This window comes from Equus caballus, chromosome 22 (genome assembly GCF_041296265.1).
Source record: "Equus caballus isolate H_3958 breed thoroughbred chromosome 22, TB-T2T, whole genome shotgun sequence".
NCBI lineage: Eukaryota > Metazoa > Chordata > Mammalia > Perissodactyla > Equidae > Equus > Equus caballus.
Window position 1 is genome coordinate 47,276,558 of NC_091705.1, and position 13,910 is coordinate 47,290,467.

Below are 13,910 nucleotides of genomic sequence, written 5' to 3' on the forward strand. Positions count from 1 at the left end.
ATCCTAACTCCAGGTAGAAGACATTTATTTCCCCCTTCAAATTCCTACTTCAGATATATTCATATAATAGGTGAAAATAAATTATCATCACAAGTTAGATTATTCTGACACTGTTACTATTTGAGAAGTTTTGGTATTATTTTACCTGAATTAATTCAGATATTTGGGTGCATACTATGTCCCAGGTACTATTCTCAATGCTGAGCATACAATAATGAACCAAAACAGACAAAAATCATAATCCTACATTCTAGCATGAGAGATCGACAATAAACAATATTAAAAAAAAGTTAAATAGTGATTAAGATGAACTAAAGAGAAAATAAACCGAGTAAAGTTCTTAAGAGTCTTGTGACCTTAAATTCACATGATTATCAAGGAGCCTGTATACAGAGTTTCCTTGTGATCTTTATCTTTGTATCATATACCACAGTTTATAAAAATATTTACTTTATCTTAAAGTTTTATATAAAGTTCACATTATTTATTTTTCGATAATTTTCAATAATAGAAAGTATACCTTTAATCATATTTCCCTCACATGAATATGTTACATATTCTATACTTATCTTTTGGACTAGTCCTTGTTTTAGCATAGCCAGAAGTCCAGCTTGCCCCAAAATACTGATATTTTTGCCACATCTTCCAATAGAAACCAAAATGATTGAAACCGTTTGGATATTCCTCTTATTAAGCTCCTGAAATGAAAAGTATACATTTAAACATCTCTAAACACAATAATATGGAACTGGCATTGTGCTAGGAGTTTTTAATCCTCACAAACCCTGAAAGTCAACCGTTATCATAACCTCCATACTGCAAAGGACAGAAGTGTGATTTTAAAAAAAGCAGCTTGCCTAAAGCCACTCAGCCAGTGAATGACAAACTCAGCACAAAAGTGGAGACCTGTATAAATTCAAGAAACTTTAGACTATGATATAATTAATCCATTACCTTCCATTCTAAAAAGCTCCATGTATTTAACTAACAATTACAAGAAATTTTTACTCAATCTTTTAGATTCATAACAAATCTCAGATACTAAGAGAGACTGTCAATAATCACTTTTTCACATGTATAAAAATGCCTTACATATGATAAATCAAGTCCAAGGTTTTGCATGATTTTTATTTGTTTGTTTTACTTTTACAAGCATCAAGCATTATCTATTTCACATAAAGAATATGCTGATAGGCTTTTTAAAAATAGATCAAGTTGTTTAAAGTTCAAACAGGTAAACTATTTTTCCCCAGTTCAGGTAAACAGTGAATAATGGCAAGACTTTGTAAACACAGCTTTTTATATCTTTTATTCAGAAAACAACAGCTCAACATGTTATGTGGGATTCCTCAAATAAAAAAAAAAATTAGCAAGTAGTGAGATAAGCATTTATTTATATAATTATAGGCAAGCTTGCCAAAGCCTTTTTATTCATTTCTTTCAATGGAATACTTCTTGCTAGAAAGTAGAATGCTATCTAATAATTTTAACAATCATTCAACAAAAATGAATATTTACCCTGCATATAAGGTCATCCAACTTGTGGAAAAACTGTTTACTGCACTTAATCTTCACATCTTCACAAATATCAATTTGTAAAAGTGTTTTCAAAGGTTTGAAATCATTTTTTCTTAAAGCATCATCAATGTATTTTTCCAGCTGCTAGAGAAATATAGTTAATGGCACAAATTTTGAACTAAAATCAAAATTAGTCACCTTATGCATCCTAGTAATTTGAGAATTGTTTTCACATGAAAATTCTCAAGAGTTTATAAAATATCAACTCACTTATTAAATAAATCTTCCCACTATTAAATTTGGAGTAATGGAATTAGAGATTAAATTTCCATGATAATAACAAGACTCTTCATAGGAAAACCATATTTTACTAATTTTCCTCTTCATATCTTTTATTGGAAAGGCATCATTATGTCAAAATCAACAAAAATCTGTTAATGAAAGAAGTAAAATCAACTTTATAGTAACTAATACTTAACACCATGGATAAAACCCTAACATATCTGACTATGAACTTCTTAATGAGGTTTAAATAGTTTAAAAAACCCAAGGAAACATAAACATGGGTAAAAGCACTTTTTAGAAACTATACCAACCAATATAACTTAAGCATTACATATATATAATTTATTATTTATTATATTATACATTTATAACCTTTACAAAATATGCCATCCCTGCTATTAAACTACATCATTAACAAGGAATTTTCATACTGCAATCCAATCACAGACTTGGTGGTAAATTGTATACATGTTAAATAGATATATTAAAACTTATTCTTTACCTAAATGTAAGTATCTTACAATTTTAAACCTTGATATAAAAACATCCAGGCATAAGTTATATACTAATTACTGCATAATTCTTTTCAATGTAAAAAGCATATATAAATAATCAGTATCTGTAATACTTTATAAATATTCTTAATACAACTTTTGAAAACAAATCTATTGAAAAAAATGAAAGGAAAACATTATTTGTTAAATTATTCTACTCTTGACCATTTCATAAAAACAAGTAAGCTTTGTCTTTCTTAAAAATATGGCACTTAATACATATAAATAAACAAAAAGTTACTTTAGGAATTAAAATACTTCCTTTTGGTCTAGGATTACATACCTGGAGATCTGGTCTTATTGGCATTTTGACTTAGTTTTAAAACAGTAGGACAAAACAAACACCTATAAAAGAAAACAGATACTTTCTGTATCTTACCATCGTTCTATATGTTTAAGTTTAAAAATCTTACACATAAATAAGCATTGTTGCTTATACCAAAGGCAATAAATATTGCTTCTTCAAGTTCCTCACTGTTTACGAAATTACCCATTTGAATCTGGCCAAAGAAGTTTCTGGAGGAAAGTGTGAAGATCATTTACTCAAGCCTTCCCTTTTTTATAGATTATTTAAATAAATGTCAGAAGTCCTGCCAAAAGGTCACAAAACTAGTTAATGAAAGAATACAAACCTGGACCTCCCTCACCAGATTCCTGCTATATTTGTTCCAACTTTGGGAACACAAAGAAAGCTAATCTTGTATTAAGATCTAAAGGAAATTCGGGCTAATAATATTTAAGAAGGGAAGAATATGTAAGCATATCATCAAAAACACGATATATGAGTACTACAAATATGCAATGAAAGGAGTGAGGAAAAGATAACCTAAGCACATTTTTCCTTCAGAGGAGAATGGAAACAGGAAAGAATAGCGGTACATTAAGCACCACCTACAATCTGAACAAAGCATCTAACACTTCCAAATACAATCTGGAGGTTAGCTCTATAAAGGAAAAGAAATAATATCATCTTTCCTATACATCATGACTAGTACAATTTAACAATAATCTGTACTATGAAGACCTTTGTAATGGAATCACCAGGAAATCCAACAAAGAGGCAATTAATTAATTAATCCAAGAGGAATATAGGACTGTGTATCCGTGGGACAATAAGAAGCATTAGTCATAGTGTACTTTCTTGGAGACCTGTCAGTAGAGAAATTTAAGTGCCAATGAGGACATACATGTAAGGTATACAAAAGGGATGAGCAAAAAAATCTCTTGCATTTCCAAAAATTAATTCTAGAGAAAAAACATCTGATCCCCAGAGAAAGATCTGCTCTATGTGCATAAGAAGCCAAGTCTACAGATGTTTTTGCAGCGTTGTTTGGCAAAATTCAAAAGCACTTAGATGGGAGCTGTGAATGGGAGGGAGGGTGAGGAATGAATAAATAAAATGTGGTACATGACAATTTTGTGAACAGTTAAATAAAATAAACCAGAATTTTAGATATTTGCAGTCAAAGAATTTTAAGTGATTAAAAACACACTGCCAAACGATACACACAGTATGTTCATATATGTGGAAAAAAGAAACTCTGTATATTTATGATTCTGTCTGTAGGTGTATGTAAGTATATACATAATTATGTGGGTACATGGAGAGAGAGAGACATTCACTCATATCACTCAGGACAGTTGGAGTGTTTGTCAGCTCACTGGGGAGGAAGAGTAGGGAGTTACACAGAACTGCAATTGGTTATTTGTCAAAAGCAGACTTTAGTTTTATTTGTAATTTATACTTATATGCCTTTTGAAGAGTACAGTAAATTCTTGCCAAAATGCGTAAGTGGGGTTCAAAACATGGGATCAGTAAATGTGGGTTTGTGTTATTGTGAGAGGAATGAAACAACAAAGGCCAGCCCTTGCAGTTAAGCAGCTAGGAGTCCAGCTACTTCATCCAAATCTATCCAGCCCCAGATGGGGTTGTGCTTTTGCCCCATCAGGTTGTGTCTGCCCTGGCTTAAATAATAAAAGGGTGATTCTAGGTCTGTGGCTAGCTGGGAATTGCAGTACACCAGCAATGATTACAGGATCTCTAGATAGCTGGTAGTCATTTCATCATTTTAACTGACTCAGAGAGATTTGACCCAGAAAATATTGGAAATGCAGAGACCTATTCTTTGCCTCCCCAACTCCCAAGAAGGGATGTGTCTATTTTCTACTTGGCTTCACTCTTTCTTTCACTCACCTCAAAAGATAGAAATTTAGCCTGGTCCTATTTGAGAATGTTATATCGTACACACACACATGAGCTTGCTTCATAGATATAAAACAGAAAAAAATATAGGAAAAGTATTATCTCAAATATGGAGGTAAGAGATAAGTATTGGAGGTCAGCAACCAACAGGGGGATTAATAAGAAACCGTAATAAGAACAACATAGGCTAGAGACCCCTGAGCATCCATCACTGCCACTATCATAAGCCTGAAAGCTTAGGGGGGTGGCTTTCTTCAGGAGGGAACATTCCTTGGGATATAAAGACTGGGTTGAGGATATGATCCAGAATATCACAAAGGAATGAAATGATAAAATGTATAGAAGCAAAGCTGAGATATGAAGGAGAGATGCAGATATTCCAATATCTATCCAATAAGAATTCTAGAAACTTAAAAAAATAAAAAAGAACAGTGGGGTGGCAACAGATGAATAACAGCCAAAAACTTCCCTAAAACAAATATAAATATCCAAAAACAGAAAGAGTCCACTGAATCTCAAGGAAGATAAATAAGAAAAAGTACATCTAGGGGCCGACCCACGGCCTAGTGGTTAAGTTCGTGCGCTCTGCTTCGGTGGCCCAGGGTTTCACTGGCTCGAATCCTGAGCACGGTCATGGCACCATTCATCAGGCCATGCTGAGGCAGCACCCCACATAGAACAACCAGAGGCACTCACAACTAGAAATATACAATTAGGTACTGGGAGGCTTTGGGGAGAAGAAGGAGGAGAAAATAAAAAAAAAGATTGGCAACAGATGTTAGCTCAGGTGCCAATCTTCTAAAAAAAAAAGAAAAAGTACATTTAGACACCTTGTGAGGACATTTCTGAATGAAAATAAAAGGGAAAATCTTAAGTCACCAAAGCAAAAACAAATAAAAGCATACAAAAGAATCAACATATAATAGATACTCTGATCTCACAATGCAATAAATGTAGAAATCAGCTACAAAGGTAGCTTCGAACTTCCTATATATTCGGAAACTAAAATATGTACATTTGAATAGTCCATGGAATAGAAAAAGATGGAAATGACAAAATATTTAAGTGAATTAGAAAATGTGTACATATAAAAATCTATAGGACACAATCAAAACAATACTTAAAAGTGCAGTTCAGGGCCTGTCCGCCTGGTTAGGTTCATGCTTAATCACTCTGGGCTCTGCTTTGGCAGCCCAGGGTTTCGCCAGTTCGGATCCTGGAAGCAGACCTAGCACTGCTCATCAGGCCGTGCTTAGGAGGCGTCCCACATAGCACAACTAGAAGGTCCCACAACTAGAATATACAACTATGTACTGGGGGGCTTTGGGGAGAAGGAAAAAAAGGAAGACTGGCAGCAGATGTTAGCTCAGGGCCAATCTCTTAAAAAAAAATGCTTTACATTTAAAAAAAGGTCAATTCATAGACTTGGATGAAATTTATTAAAAGGTGAGAACAGCAGAACTAGCCAGAAGAAACCGACCCATAGGACCTCCAGATGGTAGAGTTATTAGAGCAAATGCTTTCAAGTAACTATGAGTACTGTGTACATAAAGATTATAAAACAAAGCTGAGATTTTTGGCAGAGAACTGGAAACTGGGGTTGGGAGTAAGGAAGGCCACAGAAAATTTGAAAGAGAACCAAATAATTCCAGAAACAAAAATAGTCAATAATAAAATTAAGAATAAATGAATGGGTTTAAAAGCAGATTAGATAGATGAAGTGAAAATTAGAGAAACAGGAGGTACATCAGAATGGTACTGGGAAAATCGACTCATTATACAGAAAAAAGTAAAATTAGACCTCTATCTCCTGTCATTCACAAAAATAAACTCTAGATGAATTAACTAATATAAATGTTTAAAAACTATTAGAAGGAAATACAGGAGGATATCTCTACGACTTTGCAATACAGAAGGATTTAAGACATAAAAGCACTAAGGCATAAAAATAGATATGAATTTTTTGTACATGATCATCTCTCTCTCTTACATGCACACACATAATTTTATTGAGCACATGAGAATCTGTTCACTCACAATCCAGTACTCAATACTGATGCAGCAAATCCTATAACCATGAACACATTCACTCTCATAACTCACACCCTTCAGACCCCAGAGAAACATTTTCCTTGCCTATGTTTTTGAAAGGAGACTGCAGTTAATTATGCTCGTCTGTTTATTTTGTATATGTTAGAAATCTTCCACACACACAAAAAGTTTAAAGAATTCAGGGGAAGGCTGAAACAATGCAGAGAAGGTTGTAAGTCTGCTGATACAGACATTTTGGTTCTGCTTCAGAATAAAGGCAGAATTTGAGCAACCTAAGTGCTCAGGTAAGGGAAATGACATTAACTGTCAAATCCTTCCTCTAGCAGAGCAAGAATACAGTAGATTCTTGCATAATGAAGAATTGCTTCCTAATAGTGCTACCTGTCCATTTTCTTGCTTCTCTTTGTATTCCAAGTTGTGGATCTGGAAGTACTAGCAACTTAGTGCACAGTATTTGCAACAGTTGCACATGGTGACTGAGGAACATTTTGGAGTTCTAATCAACACACATTATTCTTTAATTTGTACATACGTAAATCTAGACATAAACTGCATAACATTAAATGGACTCTTCACAATGGCAGTTAGATGGCAAGCAAACACTAGAATGGTGACTTAAGTTTATTTTTATAAAAATATTTAATAAGAGTTAATTATTCAGAAATAATTTATGTTATTAAAAGTTCTTATTTAAGATTAATTTTCATTAATAATTTGTATTTTACTTTAATTTTAAGAGAAATTTGACATTTCAGAAAATTTTATAGGAAAAATTACTTTTTAAACTTATTTCATGTTTTGATGAATATATACTCAAGTTAGTATATTTGGAATACATAATTTAATCCTTAAATCATATTTCAATAGAACACAAAATAAGTAAAAGTCTCGATTATAATGTATTTACAGATTTTGCTAAAATGAAAAAATTTATGGGATATATACTAATTTATAAATTACACAGGTTATTTCATTACTTATCCAAAATTCACCAGTCTGTCAGCAAATATCCATAAAAAACGCATTCAGCTATCTTTGATAATTCGCCAACACTCAGTCATAAAAATAACAGCCTTACACATATTTTTCCATTCTGTTGGAATGAAGGTGTACTTGTGAAATTGAAGACTAGATCACTTTATCTCACAACTTGAAAACCTGACCGACAGGTTTAAATACCGACATTACATCGCGGGGGCCTCCAGCTGCACCCGCCCCCGGGGCCAGCACCCGCTGGGGCAGCCTGCCTGCCACACGGCGCCCTTCTGCCTTCACTACCACAACAGTCCGAATTCGAATTTAAGCGTCATTCACCAAGCACGTGAGACAGAGACTCAAGACGGACTCGCCACCAAGAGGCAGCCGCGCTAAGGAGACGGTTTCCTCCCAGCCCGCTTTCGTGCACGAAGTCAGCCAAGGCAAAGGCAAGGCAGCATCTCCGCAGGCCGACTCTCACACAGGGAAGCCGCTGGTTCAGTCCGGGGCCGCCCCCTCCCTCCCTCCCGAGGCGGAGTGCATCCCGGCTTCCAGAGAGCGCGGGTCCGGCCCCCCAACCGCTCAACCAGCCACACCTCCCGACCGACCGCCCCGGGCGCATGTGCGCGTCCACGCCACCCGCCGGCCCGGGACGGCGGCGCGGAAGAGGCCTTATCACAGCGCGCGGCTGCATCCGCCCAGGCGCCCCGAGCCCGGCGAAGAAGGCCGTCCACGCGGGCAGACAAAGGATGGCGGCTCGAAAGCACCCGCCGCCCTGACAGACGCGGCGAGCACACAGCCCTCCCCGAGGGGACGGACGCGGGAGGCAGGAAGCCGCCCCGCCCCGACAGCGAACGCCGCCCTGTCCCCACACGCGCGCCGTCCTCTCACGACGCGGGGCAGTGGACGGCGGGGACAGGCCCGGGAGAGGGGCCCGTGCGCACCGCAGCCCTCCCCACGGCGGGAGAGCCCGGCGGCGGGCCCGGACGCCGAGCCCCCTCCCCGCGCGGCGCACCGCGTCCAGGCCTGAGCGGGAGGGCGCGGGGGCGGCCGGCGGGCAGCTCCCGCCCGGCTCCGAGACGCCGCCCTGGCCCGCCGGCCCCTCACCTGCCGCCCGCGCCCGCCCTGGCCGGCGTCTCCCGGACGGCCCGCCGCGCCGTCCGCCGCCCCCGGCCCCACAGCCCCTCGCCCCGCGATCGGCGCGAGGCCCGCACGGCCCGGCCCGAGTCCGCCCCCGCCGGCCCCGGCGCTGCCGCCCGGCCGTTTCCACAACGGCTCAGCCTCAACCGTCGGGAGGCAGACCGCCCCCCGCCCCCGGAGGCCTGCCCGACGCCGCCGCCTCCGTCCGCGCGCCCAGCCGTCAGGAAGCCCGCCCGGTGGCGCCGGCTCAACCTGCCGCCTGGAGGAGCCTCCGCGGCCAGCCCCGGGAGCCGCCGCCGCCGCCTGGTCTCCAAGCCTCAGCGACCGCCGCCGCGCCTCAGGAGGCCAACGGAAGGCGGGAAGCGCGCGGCCAATCGGCGCCGGGTGCTGTCCCCGCCGCGTCCAATCAGCGCCGCCGGCGGCCAGGCCCCGCCCCTCGCACCCGGTGCCGGTGCCACCCGAGGCCGGAGCCAGGGGCGCCGCGGTGGGCGCGGCTCGGGCCTCAGGTAAGCGGGCTCCCGCTGCGACCCGACCCCGACCCCGGAGCTCGTCCGGGTGGAGGCCCCGCCGCGCAGCAGCCGGGCGTCCCTGCCCTGCTTTCCCCTGCCTGGCCTTCCCCCGGTGCAGGCGCGCCGGAGGGACCCCGGCTTGCCGAGTGCTCGAAGGACGCGAGTCGGAAGGGCCGGAGGGCGCCGGCGGGCCCGGAGGAGACCCCCGTGTTTCCCACAACCACCCGGGAGGGCTGGACGGGGCCGCACAGACACGGGGACACCAGCCGAACCTGCGAGGACACGAGGGTCCGATTCCTCTGAGAGAGTCCCGCCACTGCGCCCACGCCACGCCCCCTCCACTGGCCTCGCCCCGCCCACTGCCCCGCCCACTCCCTGGCCCCGCCCCACCAACGGCCACGCCCCGTCACGCCTCAGCCCCAGGCCCAGCGTCCCGGGTTCCTGGAAACAGGTGCTGCCAGCCGCCCGCTGACCCCATTAGCCAGAACCCCAGATCCCCGGGGGACAGCAAGCTGAGGCCATGTAGGCGTGGCACTGAGCACAATCACCAACAATGTATTCCCAGGCTTTTTAGATGTTTAAATGTTTCCATTTAAAGTATCAGTTTAAACGGTAAAAGCGACGGATGCTTGTGTAAAATAGGCGAGCAATTCAGAAATGATACAGCAGACAAGCACTTCAAAAATTTAAAGTAGTGATTTCCCACCTTGCCACTTTTTAGTAGAAGAAAAATATTAGAGCCCTTTTTACTGTTTCACGTGTTTGGAACGCATAGGGATTATTTAGTAAACATCAGTAATCCAGCACATGGTGTTAGATGAAAAACCATAAATCAGCATTAAAATTGGGCTTTCAATTAAACCTTAACAAGCACTTATTGGGAACATCCTATCACTTGGCAGCGCGCATGGCATAGGTTTGAATGCTGACTTTGCTGTTTTCCAGCTGTGGGACTTCAGGTGAATTACTTAAACCTCTCTGAGCTTTATTCTCTCAGCCAAGAAAATGGTGATGTTAGCTACCAGGTAGTGTAATTTTCAGAATTAAATGAAGTTAAATACATACAGCACCTAGCACTGTGGGAAAGCAAATAAGAGGGGACACAATAAATATTAATTTCCTTCCCGTGTGCAAGGCTTTTGTACTTGGGTGAGGGTCACAATCCTCAGGGAGGCAGACACACACTAATTATTCCATACAGAGGATTCAGTAAGCACTGTAAGAGAAGTAGAATAACTGTCCCATCCCCTGCATTCCCCTAGAGCTTTCTTCATATTTAATACTGACCTGGCAAAAAAGATAATATTTCAGTTTCTCAAAGACATACACAATTGTGCTGAAGCCGAGGCACCATCATACTTTTTTTTTTGGCAAGGCACTAAATTTGACAGTGTTTTAGGAAGGATAAGACTTACGTGTTAAATGATTTAAACAATCAAGATGTTTCTAAAGCCTTGTTTCTGTAATCAGACCACATGAAAAACACACTCCAGCTAACAAGTTGTGCACATATACTTTAATATTCACTCTTGAGTGAAATCATCTTAAATGACAGACATTAAAATATGTTTGGGGAGACAACCCAACAATTGCACAATCCACTATAAAAGTTTAACATATAAACAATATAACTGTGTTTTAGGGTCTGGAAGTTCTCCTTATACTGAACTTTATTAACCTGGCAGGTATATTTAAGCTTTTAAATTTTAAAACATTGCTATGTTTTAAAAGGCACATTGAGGTTCTCTTACTATCAAAGATATAACATTTACTTTATATTCCATGACCAGAACCTTTTTGGCAAGTGACTTTCACATGGATTCTAAGATTCTCTACATGCCTTTACACAACAATACACTTGGTGGCTCTAACTCATACACCTGAATACTCTGGACAATTGTCTTGCACTCTGGGCTGGGGCCAGGGCACAGCAGCTGAGGCCCTCACAGGCTTGCTGACCTAATTGGACAGTTTGCTAAACAGCAGGAAATGCAACCAGGCTTCTCTCTCTCTTGCATGTCAATGTAGTGCACAGATCTAATAGTCAAAGGTCGTTCAATTTAACCACAATATTTCTAATCAAAATTCAGTGTTTTCAGATCTAAAAGTACCAAAGAAAGCCATCCCTCTTCTTGGAATTTTAAAAACACAGAAGTTGCAATTATATAAGAAACAAATTGGTTAAATGCATCCTTGCATATTGACTTGACAAATGTCAACAAGCATTCCAAGATTTGGAGTTAATTCATTGGTGACAGCTATCACAAAAGAGATTACACTAGTTTCAACTGTTTTCTAACTGAACTTTGCAAGTTGAAGGCCTTGTCCATCTTGGCTGGGTTATCGCACCTCAGCACTAGCACCTGCTGTCAGAGAGACTACCATTCAGCACCTGATTCATCAGCACCTTGCTGGGAGTTTTGTGTCATTGTGGAACTCTGCAGGGACCAATGGCCTTGATGTCTTAGTTGGAGATTAAAAAAAAAAGAAAAAAAAACGGAAAGAAAGGCATTTAACATTTTAAAACTGGGAAACAAGTCCAGACAATGTTAGAAACTCTCCTATCTGAAGGCACAAAGAATAAAGTTCGCAGGTGGATGATAAAACCGAGTATATCTAAGTATAATTTAAAATAGTTAAAGAGTATAAATATTTGTGAATTATTTTTCCTCCAGTGCTCTGTTGCTGAAAACACCTTCTAGTTCCCCTTGGTAACTTCTGAAAGCTGACTGTTGGAATCTTTTGACACTTATGAAGACATAAAAAGAGTCACTTTAATCATCAAAAAGGTAATTGCAAAGGGCATTGTTGCCTGAAATTCTATAGAGTTGCCAGAAAATTGAAATAACTTAAGGCAGAATTTCTTAAAATGTTCATGTAGTTTCCAACTTAAACAGAAGGGCCTGATAACATGCAGATACATAATTATCAAACATGTACAAGAGAAATACATGAAGCGAGAAGAGAGACTGCAGAGAAGGGGCCAATTTGCTAGTACAAAAGTTTAAAGCTTTTCCCTCTTTCTCAGCTGTTGGTATAGGAGGCTCACAGCCTAACCAGGGCAGCCTGAAATCCCAGGAATGGTTGTGTGATGACTGATGAGGCATACATTTCTTGCCTATTAATAGTTTCCTACTGTTACAAGTCTACAGGCATTGGCAAGCTAATGAGGTCTCAGGTTTTCCTTGTCCCAGGGCAGGAACACCTCAAGGGATCATGATGGGGGTCATACTATATACTCTGTTGACAGTGGGCACACACGCAAGACTGACTTTTTTTAGCTTATTAAATCCAGAATGTTCCTGAGAAGGCCTCCACTAAAGGTAAAAGGTCCCAGCATCACAATGATAATAAATAACTACGTTTACAGAGACCCAATCAGGACACATGCAAAAGCCACAGGCCTGCCTAGAAGGAGGATGCGCGCCTTTCCAAAAAAAGACCCTGGCTGGGCTTTCTCCAGAGGAGCCAGCACGTCCACGCCATCTACCCACCCAGGATCCTCCCCCAGCACATTACACAACTAGGCCTTCTGGCCACCTGAGGCTACTTTTTAGACCAAGTGACACAGACGTTTCAAGGAGAAGACAAGACGGGCCACTGCCAGGGGACCTTGCAGAAGGAAGTGAGATCAGAGGACGTGGGGTGGAGTGTGGGGAACAGCAGCCACTCAGATATGAGAGCCCAGCAAGGAAGTGTCTGCAGGTGCGGCTTAGGAGCAGAGACACCAGGTTCCCTCTGACGAAGTCTCAGATGAAGTGGATCCAGCTCTCTTCGCACTCCCCGCGCGGCATGTGCAGCGCGTGGTTGCGACACGTGAGGCTGTAGTCGCGGCCGTTGTTGTTGTCCCAGTACTCGGCGCCGGCCACTCGGTAGCGCAGCGCGAAGTGCACGCGGGAGCCGAGAGCCAGCAGGAAGGGCGGCACTGGGAAGCCAAAAGAGAAGACGTCCTCGGTGCCCTCGTCGCCCGCCGGCCCGCGCCACCGCGCCACCGCCTCGTGCGCGCTGCGCCAGCTGGAGAAGGTGTAACGCACCGCCACCTGCTTCTCGAAGGCCACGTTGCGCACGCGCACCGTACCACTGATGCCCAGGTCCGAGCAGGTGACGCGCTCCAGGCACACAAGCTGCCGCCCCACGCGCTCGCCGAAGTCGGCTGCCTCAATAGGCGGCGGGAAGTCGGGCACGAGGCACTGTAGGTTGAACTCCAAGTCCTGGCTGCTGCAGCACAGATCCGAGTTGATGGCGAGCCGCGACAGCACGTGCAGCGGCACCGACGGGTCGTCGCCCGCGTTGAACACCTTGACCTGCGTCAACTCCAGACCCAGCGCGTCGGCGAAGCGCACTCGGTGCTGCCGGCTGCAGCCCGGCCCGCACGCAGCGCCCGGTGCGCCCGTGGCCTTCTGGCGGCGCTCGAGGGAGCTGGGCAGCGAGCGCGCCCGCCGCAGGATGATGGGCCGCAGGCGGGGCTCGCAGCCTGACGGCGCCGGCAGCGGCGGGGGCGCGCGGCCGGGGCTCCCAGGGGGCCTGCACGGCCGCGGCTCCGGGGCTGCACTGCCGTCCAGGTCCGAGAGGCAGCTGAGGCTCCGCGGGGCGAGCTTCCGGGGCCCCGGGGCGCGGGGTAGGCCCGCTGAGCCCGGCCCTCTGAACATGGCCCAGCCGGCCGTCGGGCAATGG

General features: G+C 43.3%; 3 protein-coding genes across 5 annotated transcripts in view; 1 reads left to right on the forward strand and 2 right to left on the reverse strand.

The window, feature by feature from the left end:
* SYCP2 (synaptonemal complex protein 2) overlaps nucleotides 1-9,116 on the reverse strand; it is a 71,613-nt gene extending 62,497 nt beyond the window's left edge. Inside the window, exons 1-4 of one of the 3 annotated variants that reach the window (XM_070247446.1) lie at nucleotides 8,980-9,116; nucleotides 2,641-2,702; nucleotides 1,519-1,662; nucleotides 570-698 (exon numbers count right to left, since the gene is read on the reverse strand). In XM_070247446.1, coding sequence (XP_070103547.1) covers nucleotides 570-698; nucleotides 1,519-1,662; nucleotides 2,641-2,664 — 297 coding nt within the window. In that variant the 5' untranslated portion in view covers nucleotides 2,665-2,702; nucleotides 8,980-9,116. Of the gene's footprint in view, nucleotides 1-567; nucleotides 699-1,518; nucleotides 1,663-2,640; nucleotides 2,703-8,979 lie in introns of those variants that run through there. The other 2 variants (XM_070247445.1, XM_023626847.2) reach the window with 2 other exon arrangements.
* LOC138920127 (basic proline-rich protein-like) lies at nucleotides 4,142-12,335 on the forward strand. Its single transcript, XM_070247259.1, has 5 exons — nucleotides 4,142-4,145; nucleotides 7,745-7,933; nucleotides 8,003-9,233; nucleotides 9,355-9,758; nucleotides 12,265-12,335. Exons 1-5 carry the CDS (start codon nucleotides 4,142-4,144, stop codon nucleotides 12,333-12,335), a joined length of 1,899 nt encoding a protein of 632 aa, XP_070103360.1.
* PPP1R3D (protein phosphatase 1 regulatory subunit 3D) lies at nucleotides 10,731-13,885 on the reverse strand. The gene has a single exon (XM_023626849.2). It carries the CDS (start codon nucleotides 13,883-13,885, stop codon nucleotides 12,986-12,988), a length of 900 nt encoding a protein of 299 aa, XP_023482617.1. The 3' UTR covers nucleotides 10,731-12,985.
* Between the last annotated feature and the right edge of the window lie 25 nt (nucleotides 13,886-13,910).

Coding starts and splice junctions, on each gene's coding strand:
- LOC138920127 (XM_070247259.1), top strand. Junction 7,934..8,002: donor AAGCGTCATTCACCAAGCAC/GTGAGACAGAGA, acceptor GTTTCCTCCCAG/CCCGCTTTCGTGCACGAAGT. Junction 9,759..12,264: donor GGACAGCAAGCTGAGGCCAT/GTAGGCGTGGCA, acceptor CCTCTTTCTCAG/CTGTTGGTATAGGAGGCTCA.
- PPP1R3D (XM_023626849.2), bottom strand. CDS start 13,885: ATGTTCAGAGGGCCGGGCTCAGCGGGCCTACCCCGCGCCCCGGGGCCC.